Source organism: Propithecus coquereli, unplaced genomic scaffold (genome assembly GCF_000956105.1).
Source record: "Propithecus coquereli isolate 6110/MARCELLA unplaced genomic scaffold, Pcoq_1.0 Scaffold166, whole genome shotgun sequence".
Lineage (NCBI taxonomy): Eukaryota > Metazoa > Chordata > Mammalia > Primates > Indriidae > Propithecus > Propithecus coquereli.
Genome location: NW_012141191.1, coordinates 906,515 through 917,104, shown reverse-complemented (window position 1 = coordinate 917,104; position 10,590 = coordinate 906,515). Strand labels below are relative to the sequence as shown.

General features: G+C 36.1%; 1 protein-coding gene across 1 annotated transcript in view; it reads left to right on the top strand.

Moving 5' to 3' along the window:
* The window catches only part of GDA (guanine deaminase), a 110,911-nt gene that overhangs the window by 95,034 nt on the left and 5,287 nt on the right, over nt 1–10,590 (top strand). Inside the window, exon 12 of the mRNA XM_012641628.1 lies at nt 8,093–8,239. Coding sequence (XP_012497082.1) covers nt 8,093–8,239 — 147 coding nt within the window. The remainder of the gene's footprint in view (nt 1–8,092; nt 8,240–10,590) is intronic.

Genomic DNA, 10,590 nt, shown 5'->3' with positions numbered 1-10,590 from the left:
GGTATTGCTTTCAGATTTTCTAGGATTTTTGTTTCCATGATTTAAGTTCATCGTGTGACTTCCAGTTCTTGACTTTGGGTTGTATAGTGATGGCCTAAAGAGTTTAGGTGACGTTCTAGCTGTCACTGTCTCTATAAAACCTTGAACAAATTAATTTTCTAAGGATTCATTTTCTGATTTCTACAACAGCAGAATTACAATATCTATCTTACATTTTTTTTTGAGTATTAAATGAAAAAAAGCGTACACAGTGGTTAGCACAGTGCCTGCCACATAGCACTAATCAATAAAGATTGGCTTAAAAAGGAAAGGGCAAGGTTGATGTATTGACCAAATGTTTGATTAAATGTGACCTAGTCCCTTATTTACTTGAAGAGTGCTGTTCCATTTTTATATAGTCTCTATTGCAAAAGCCACCCTATGCTCCACTATTTCCCAAACATGACTTTTATGTATCAATTTGCCCTTCAGTTGTAGATTATTTAACCTCATATTATGGATAAAGAGCAGGTCCAAGAGCCATTCATTTGCCCTGTCTATCACAAGTGTAGGCAGATCTTGAATTGCACAGATATTAGGTAGGAGAAACCCACGTGAAGCTTACCAAAAATATTGCAAAACAAGAGAAAGCAATATCACAAAGAATAAGAACAGGAGCAAACATCTGAAAATTATCTACTTCAGGATCCAGAAGAAAATTTCAGAAAATTGCCTTCATCCTTGGAGTACAAGAAGACATAGCACTATAAAAAGACCACAAATGGTGGTAGAAAGAGAAATTTTAAAAGTAAAAGAAGAAAATTGAAAACAAAATCAGAATAAAAAGCATGTAGGCTCTCATATATTCCTAGAAGGAGGGCAAGTGGTACAACCACTTTGGAGAACTGTTTGGCAATTTCTTATAAAGTTAAAAATATACATCTACATATGACCCAGCAATTTCACTCTTGAGTATTTACCCTAGAAAAATGAACACATATGTCTGCAAAAAGAGTTGTGTAAGAATGTTCATACCAGCTTTTGTTAAGTGAAAAAAGCTAGGCACAAAAAAGCACATACTGTATGATTCCATATGTATGAAACCCAGGGACCAACAGAAGTAACCCATGTTGATAGAAATCAGAAAGTGGTTGTCTGGGGTTGCGGATAATGGTTAGGAGAATTGACTAGAAAAGGCCATGAGAGAATTTGCCGGAGTGATGGAAATGTTTAGTATCTTGTTTTCTTGAAATGTAGTTAAAACTGCAGTTGACCCTTGAACAACGTGATTCCCAGAGGTGCTGACTTCTCCTTCCCCCACTCCTGTTCAGTTAAAAATCTGCATATAACTTTAAACTCCCCCAAAACTTAACTGCTAATAGCCTTCTGTTGACTGGGAGCCTTACTGATGACATAAACAGCCTTTTAACACATATTTTATATGTTGTTATGTATTACATACTGTATTCTTAGAATAAAGTAAGCTGGAGAAAAGAAAATGATAAGAAAATCATAAGGAAGAGAAAATATATTTCCTATTCGTTAAGTAGAAGTGGATCATCATAAAGGTCTTCATCCTCATGGTCTTCACACTGAGTATTGTTCTCACTGTCTTTGGAGTGGCAGGGGTGGTGTATAAGTGGACCCATGGATTCAAACTCGTGTTGTTGTATATATAATTGTTAACTTTCATCAAACTGAATACCTGAGTTCTGTGCATTTTATAATATCTTAATTATACTTGAGTTAAAAAGCAACAAACCACGTAGGAAGCTATGAGAAGTAGAATTATGGTTGCAGAAAATTAAGTCCATGATGTGGAGAACAAAGTTGACAAGAGATCACAGGGGATGTTTGAGGATGATCTATGAGGAGGCCAGAAAGCATAGTGCCAACACATGAGGTTTTCCTGAGGGAGGACCCAGAACGAATGGAACAGAAACAATTGTCAGAGCTTTGAAGGATAAAGCTTTCCTAAGCTTAAGAACGTACGTAACCTAAACATCTGTACCTCCATAATATGCTGAAATAAAAGGAAAAAAAAAAAAAAAGAAAGTGCTTGTTCTACACTAAATCATAGCTGAACATGTCGTGGCAAAATATTTTAATGACAAGGAAAAAGAAAAAAATTCCAAAAATATTGATGCAGGGGGAAAAGTCACTTATCAACAAAACAATTAAAAACCAATTGACTTTCAGATGTTTTTGTTGGCATATGAAATACCAAAAGGCAAGAAAGAGTTTGGAGACAGAGCAGTTGTTAACTCAAGAATATTGTATCTGGTTAAATTCTCCTTCATGTGTGAAGGCAACAAAATTATCAGATATACAAAGGCTTAGAAAATATTCTCCCTATGAAACCTTTGAAAAAAAATTACTTGAAAATCTACACCATCTAATAAGTAATGAGGCAAAATAAGGGCTAATGAATGGGGAAGTAATCTTATGTACAACAGAATATCAGGGAAGCTAAAATCAGTTAAAATAGACATAAAAGAATTGTAAAAGGGCTTTAAAAAATGAAAGCAAAACCTAAAAATAAATCTCAAGAGAGAATATGCACAATGTTAAAAGTAATATTGTTTTTTTTTAAACTATCAGAATGGCAACATAAATCAGGAAAGTGTTTCCCTCAGGCTGGGAAGAGGTTCCTGGGATCTAAATACATGGGCCCTTATTTTTGAAACTGCATGTCAGGTCCTTGAGTTTGGGTTTTATATTGCCTTTATATCATTTGAATGTCTTCAATATTTTATCATAAAATTTTAAAGTAATACATGCTCTGCAAAAAAGAACTTTTGAAGTACTAAAAATTCTTCTATCTTCTGATTTTTGTAAGAAAACCCAAAGAATATAGCTTATGTGTAAGGTTGAGAGGATAGAGATGAATTTGGCAAGTGAGAGCAAAATTGTAAGTGTAGAAAACTCTTTGTCTCAGGAAAAAGGGAATTGCACATCATATTTTACTTTTGACTTTGCAATGTGAAAATATTAAAGATAGCTACTTTCAGGATTTTAAAAATAGGATACTTTCTATATAAAATATGAAAAAAATAAAAATAAGAAAAACATAACAAATTTCCAAAAATGGTAATCTAAAGGAAGAATTTAAAAGTGTAGAACAAGTTGACATAGACAGGACCTGTGAATTTATTAAAACAAACAACATACATGGAGCCAGTGTCTCACTTTTTTCAGTGATAGTTCCCTATCCTAACTTACTTGTTTCATTAATCCCAAGTCAGCAGTTCTTTGATCTCCTGTAGACACCAATCCAGTGATGGTATGCTTTCTCAAAACCCATTATTCCCTCCCTAATTTACCTATCTTAGATGCCAGAGTACATCACTATAATTGTTCCTTTGGAAACATCCTCACTTCTCATATTTCTCTCATATTCTTTGTATGCGCTTTGCAAGAGCCCAACCCTTAATTGTCTCAATATTCCCTTCCCAGTGCCTTCAGCTGAACATCTGGAAGTTGCTGGAGAAAACCTCTGGTGGGATTTCATTTTAAATTTTGCTCTCAAATCCCAAATGCCTCAGTACTGGCAAGAGACAGTCATGTCTCTCTAACAAGCATGTGTCTCCTTTTTCCAAGACAGCTTTTTCTCATTTCTTTTTAAACTTTCTACCCCAGGTCATATCCTCTTCACTTCTGGCTGGTGGTCTCTTCTCGTAAGTCATTGAGAAAATAGAAACAACCAGAAATCCTTCCCTCCCCAGTTTCCCACCACCAAATTCACACACTTTTCTGCCTCTGCTGGCATTTTCTCTTCTTTTTCCTGCTACAGGGGAAAAGAAAACAAAAAAGAAAAAGAGAGAAAGAAAAAGAAAGGAAGCAAAAAGAAAAAAAAGAAAAGGAGTCCTCCCCCCATCAAAGTGAAAATATCCTGAGATAGTTATGTATTCCCTCCCTCTCCCAGCATCTCAACCAATTAATTCCTTTGCCCATGGACTGTCCTGTATCATCAGTATCTCCTTCCTACTGGATCATTTCTAAAAGCACATAAACATCTCTAGTATCTTCTGATATTCTAAGCAAAGAAACTAACTTGTCTCTTAATCAAATATCCCCCCATAGCTCCTGCCTCACCTGTCTGCTCTGCTTTGGCGAAGCTTCCTCAGAGAGTGGGCTCCCACACTGGCAAGACTTTCTGGGCTTCCCTCCATTCCTCCACCCATTTCAGTCTCGAGTTTTGCCCCACCCTCCATGGCAACTGCCTCTGTCCATTTTCCCATGGTGTTACCACAGTGATGTCTGCTGCCAGCTCCAAAGGACATCATTCTGTTCTTACCACTGGGAACTTCTCAGCAGTATTTGCCATGGTTGCCTACTCTCTCCTTTGTCTAGATAATCTTGTCTTGGATTCAGTGAAACAACTTTGTCCTGGTTTCCCTTCTTCCTCTCTTGCCAGCCCTTCTTGCTCTTCTCTGAAGGCTCATTCTCCTCCTCCTGGCCATTCAAAAGCATTCCCCAAGGCTCAGTCTTAGGCTCCCTCCTCTTTTTAGTTTACATGCACATTCTTCTTGGGAGATGCCATCCACAAGCATGGCTTCAGGTGACAACATATATGCAGGTGACTCACAGATTTTGGTATGTAGCCTCTACTCCTCCTTTAAATTTCAAATATGCGCTTTCAACTGCCATCCCTTAGACCCCTCTTGAAGGAAGCCCCAAACTTCAGTAGATCCCGAACCACATTTAAGTCCTAGTTCTTTTAACTAGGTCTCCTTTTCAGAGAATTCTGTTTCTCTAACTAGGAACATGGGCCTTATCTTTGGAACCCCCTTCCCACTCACCTCTCCCCCACGTCTAAGCCAGCACTGTGTCCAACCCCATGACTCCTGAATATCTCCTGAAACCCCCCTCTCTTCCCACACCAACCACTACCACCTGATGCGAGCTGCCATGCTTTCTGGCCTTAACTACTGCACTAGCTTCCTAGTGGGTCTCATATCCATCCTGGGCCCTTCCAGTCCATTCTTTTCTTTTCAAAAGAATCATAGTGAAAATCTGATCACATCACCATTCAGTGTGACTTTGAATGTGTAAGTAAGCCTGGTTTCAAGGCCCATGAAGCTCTGCAAGGCTTGACGTCCACCACACCAGCCTTACTTTGTACTACTCATTCCTCCCTACACTGGCTTTTAATCCTTTCTGTGTTTCACACTCCCTTCTACCAAAAGTCCTTTGCGCATTCTTTTCCTCTGTCTGGAATGCCCTTCATGCCTCTCTTTATGTGGTTGGGTCTTCTCATTCCTGTCTTAGTTTAATGTCATTGCCTTAAAGAGGTCTTCCCTGACCATCTTATCAAAATGGGCCCTCCATCTCCATTTTCCTTATCACTAAACTAAACACAATTTATCATTAATATGAGTCTGCTTATGTTTCTTTTCTTTCTCCCCCGCAAGATAGCTCATGTGGAGAACCCATAAGTTTTATTTACAAGTGCTTAAATAAATCAAGCACGTAGAAGGCGCTCAGTAAATGATTGTTGAAAAAATGAATGAATGCATAAGAAATGAATATACACATATAAAATCATTTCTTTTTATCTTTCTATTGTCCTCTAGCTTAAGTTTTTACTATTGAATGGTTTCTTTAGGGTCTTCTTATAAATATCAGTGTCCTTGTGTTGACTCTGAGAAGCAAGCGATGGTGCCATTTTTTATCATGATGGGGGTTGGGGGAGGGTGGAGGAGGGAAATAGATTTTCTGAGAAAATCCTTCCATTTTCCTTCCCCCTTCACACAGTTCCCACCCTTTGGTCCCCATTCTCTAGCACTTAGGTTATGTAATCGAATTTTCTCAGCAACTGTTAAGATAAGGTGATGTTATTTCTATTTTCTGAGAAAATTAAGGTTCACAGGTGCTAAGTAACTGACCAAAGGCCCACAAAGAAAAAAATTCCACATCCACAGTTAAAACCAGGTCTGCAAAATGTGGGCATTCATTATTTCTCTTTCCACCCTACCACACTGCCTCTAGTTGTATGATAACATAGGATTTCCACCTACATTAATTGTGCTGTACATGAAAGAGAAAACCACTAAGCTCATCCAGTAGAGGAAGGTTCAGCAAGTTACTCTCATAATGGAAATCCCTGGAATAAAAGCTTGACGCTTACCCTAATGGTCTTGACCACATACCGTGATTTGTGTAGCCCAGGGTTCATTCTTTGATCAGCACAGTGTTATACCTTAGTTGGTAGTTGTTTTGTTATCATAACATTGTCAGCCAGAAGAATACAGGATGCTAAAATCAACAACATAATAAGGCATCTCTCAATTTTTTTTTCAAAAAATTGCATGGCATTTTTTTTCTAATCCATTCTTATTCTTTCTATAGGGTTAATTTTGAATGGGTATTGAGAAAAATACTACTTTCCATGATATTTCATAAAACCTTATTTTTTTATAACTGCAGGTATTTTAAATCTTTTATGTTCACATCATCCTAATTACATTCTTTTTGTTTTTCTATGTCTACTTCCAGTCTTTATCCACATATTATGAAATATTTTTAGTCTTTACATGTTTCCATATCATATAGTGATAGAGTTTTTATTCTGCTTTTACATTTAACACTTTGTTTTAGCAATAAAGAAGGAAGCAGCAGACAAAATATTTCAAAGCTTATTGTGCATTATTATTTCCAAATTGTATTTGTTTTCATAGCTATGATAAAAATGAAGGTTTAATGGTTGGTTAACTGCATATTAACACAGACTAATAAATAGATATAATAAAACTTTTTAGGGAGCTAGATGATCCTCTGGCAATACTGTTCTGGTTAATGAAAAACATTGTCTAAAGAAGTTCCATACAAGTTTACCTAAGGACATGTAAGGCAGTTGAACATAAAATTGAGCTGCAACCTAAAATTACTACTAAAGAGGCAATTACTTTTGATTTTGGCAGGAAATATAGATACTAAAAATTATATGCATCTACCTAGAAATGACAGAAGGAACCCTTAAAATATGAAGTGTGTTTTATTATAATAGCTATAAATTTATTTTCCCTTAATAAAACATAGTTACTTGGCATTTGTACAAACTCATTTTAATAACTTCTACATTCATTCTTATCAAAGGTAGTAGTTTATTTAATTATGATTAGGGACTTTATTTAAGTCACTAAAAATCTCATTCCTCATTTAATGATGCCCACCAAAATATAAAGCTGTCTACATCAGCATTGCTCACTTATTATATCCATTTCCCAAAATACGTAAGTTCATTCTAAAAGCTCTTCTTAAAAATTTTCATGAGGAAGTAGCCTCTTAATTTCCCAAAATTCTCATCTGGATTAGAATAAAATTAAGATAAATTTATAACTATGTGGGCATATATTTAGACAATTTCTATGAGAGTTCAAGGAATAGTCAAAGATAGGAGTTTCTTCTCTTGGCTTTACTAACCATTTGGGTATTATAGTGGGTTGACTTGTAGTCCCCCAAAAGATGTCTACCAGAACCTGCTAATGTGACCTTATTTGGAATAAAGGTCTTTGTAGATGTAATTAAGGTAAGGATCTTGAGATGAGACCATTCTGAAATATGGTGGGTTCTAAATCAGTGACCAATATCCTTATAAGAGACAGAAAAGGAGAGACACATAACAGACACAGAGAGCAGAAGGCTATTTGAAGGTGGAAGCGGAGATTGGAGTTTTACTGCCACAGGCCCAGGAGTGCCAGGAGCTGGAGGAAGCAAGGAAGGACTCTTCCCTAGAGCTTTTGTGGGGATCGTGGTCCCACCAGCATTTTGATTTCTTCTTTAAAACCAGGAAAGAAGAAATTTCTGCAATTTTAAGCCAGAAAATGTGTGGTAATTTGTTGCAGCAGCTGTAGAAGGCTAATACAAGTATATATTTGATACTAATTATAGGTTTTGAATTTCTTTAAATCTTAGTCTCTGGCTACCCTGTTTTTGCAGATAAGAACTTTTATTTAAAAGACTTGAATATTGAAGTCTTTGAATATATTTTTCAAATATGTTGAATATATACTGAAGACTGAATATCTGTCACAAAAACCAATCTTATATATCTTATTATTCCATCTATCTTCATAAAGTTACTGTTTTGGCTTTATTTTATCTACCATAGATGTGGCTGGTGGTTATTCATATTCCATGCTTGATGCCATCAGAAGAGCAGTGATGGTTTCCAATATCTTTTTAATTAATAAGATAAATGAGAAAAGCCTCACCATCAAAGAAGTCTTCAGACTAGCTACTCTTGGAGGAAGCCAAGGTAATGACTATTATATTTTTCTCTCACACAATGTACAGCCATGCCCATCTATGTCCTTGGATGCAACATGAAGGTGCATGACAGTGGTAACCGGAGAATCTAATATTCACAACTGTCACAATAATATCCAAAACTTAGCTAGTGAAGTATATGTTCAGGCTTGCAGTGGAACAATCATTTGTTCAATGAATTCACTGTCTTTGGAAGAATAGATTTTGATGAACAATTATCAAATTAATTGTTTTAATGGATATTATATTAGTCACATGCATAAAATAATCCATTCTTCCATTTAGTCAAGTAACTTGCTCTCTATTGGCCTGAGTGATAGTCATAATAGTAAAATAATAGCCAAGACTTACTGAGCTCTTACCATGTGATAGGCATCATGCAGCACACTTTATGTATGTTGTTATTTAATACTCACAACCACCATTATTAATTCCACGTTACAAATAAGGAACCTGAATGAGGCTTACGCAGTTGTCAAGCTACAGTGTGCTCTGATTTGAATCCAGAAAATCTGCTGCCTGAGTGCAGGTTCCTACCTTCCGCCTTTCCACTATGATATCTTCTTGTATAAATCCCTGCCTAGATTATGCAATTGGTTTATATACTTAAGTACACTAATTACTCAAACCTCTTTAAATGATAAAGATGTAAAAATATAGTTGGTTGATATGCAAATCCTGTTCATCAGCTATTCCCAGTTCTCACATGTAACTATAATTTTGTGGAAAAATAGAAATTGGTAATCGTGTTGCTTTAAGTCACTTTAGAATTATAGTGTAATCTGAATGGATGATAGTGAAAATAGCATAAAACCGTAGATAGCTAGTGGGAAAGTAAAATTTAGATATAGACCCAGATAGATATATAGTAGGTAGATAGATGTAGACTTATAACAGATACCTTGGGTCTTAGAAATGGAGGGTGACAGAAGCCAAGAGTATCCTTTTGAGAGAAGCTTCCCAGCTCTTCCTTAAGTGTTCTGGGCCATGGTGAATACATAAGGGACATTTCAAAACAACAAGTAGAGATTATGTTTTTTGCATTTCCCTAAGTCTTATGGTTTCATTTTCTAAAATTCCAAGTTTTAAATCACCCATTCTTTTAATAAGTGTGATATCCGTTCATCCACACCACCATGGTATTTCCATATTTGAATCTGAGTTCAAGTAGTTGTTCTACCATCTATTTTCATGGTGCAGGTGAGTTGTATTTAAATAGTGCTTTTTAAATTCTAGGCTATCTGTGAGTTGCTTCATCAGGAGCCTATTTCTGATCAAGCCAGGATGGAGTGCCTACCAAATCATTTCCCTACCTTGCTGTGTAGCTTTTAAGTCTATTTTCTGGACTGCTGGATTTACTGTTATGGAATTTCTTCTCCTTCACTCATGCCTCTACTACAGTGTTAGTGAAATGAGATGAACAGATCCCTGTGTAATGTGTGGCATTTTCCCAGCTCTGCCATGGACATTATATTCACTTTCCAGAAGATCACGATGGGTATAAATCATCTTCACAGGGCCAATATTTGCTCCAAAGGTAACAAAACTGCATTTCCTGACATGCATTTGAGTTGCTTACTAGCCCAGCTGGTCCTATCTGCAACAATCTGAATTTACATCAATTTATAAATTCACTGAAAGCAATTGTGTCTTTTTTGGTCTCCAAGTTCTAATGAATCGTCCAGTTAGTTTATATATTTCAGACCCTGGCAAGTGTACCTGGTTATCTGGCCTATTAAATACATGACAATTTTATGTTGAATCCAGTCATTAAAAACTCACACTTGTCATGCTTCTTTGTCAAGGACAAAACAAAGTAGAGTGCAATCAGTGAAGGAAGAGAGAATTTCCAGTGATTTTCTATTACATTCAGTCCTTTCCCACACGATTAGTAGAAGTTACCTAACTACTTTTAACATTTCTAACAATTTTCACACCCCTGTCTTACAATGAGTTTTTTAGCTAAAAAATCTTTTTCTTTTTTGAGAATAAAAGAGTTACCCTTTTAATAATCTTTTAAGAACAAATAAGATTTCTAAGTCAGTGTTTAGAGAATTGCCAAGACTTCTGGGTACATATACATGGAAATATAATGTATCAGATTTTGCCTAATAGGAATAATTAATGTTTTCATATCAGACTATATCCTAACAGTGATAGAATGCAACAAACACATGTAAAGATTGAAATAAATAACTCCAGTTAACCTTCCTTTTGCACGTTTCCATTTGTGACCTCAGTGTACAGCTTGTTCAGATTCCAGACTTTAAGGAGCTTTTAGATTCAATACTTTCATTGAAAAGGAAAGCCAATTACCCCCATCTTCTGAAAGTAAATCAT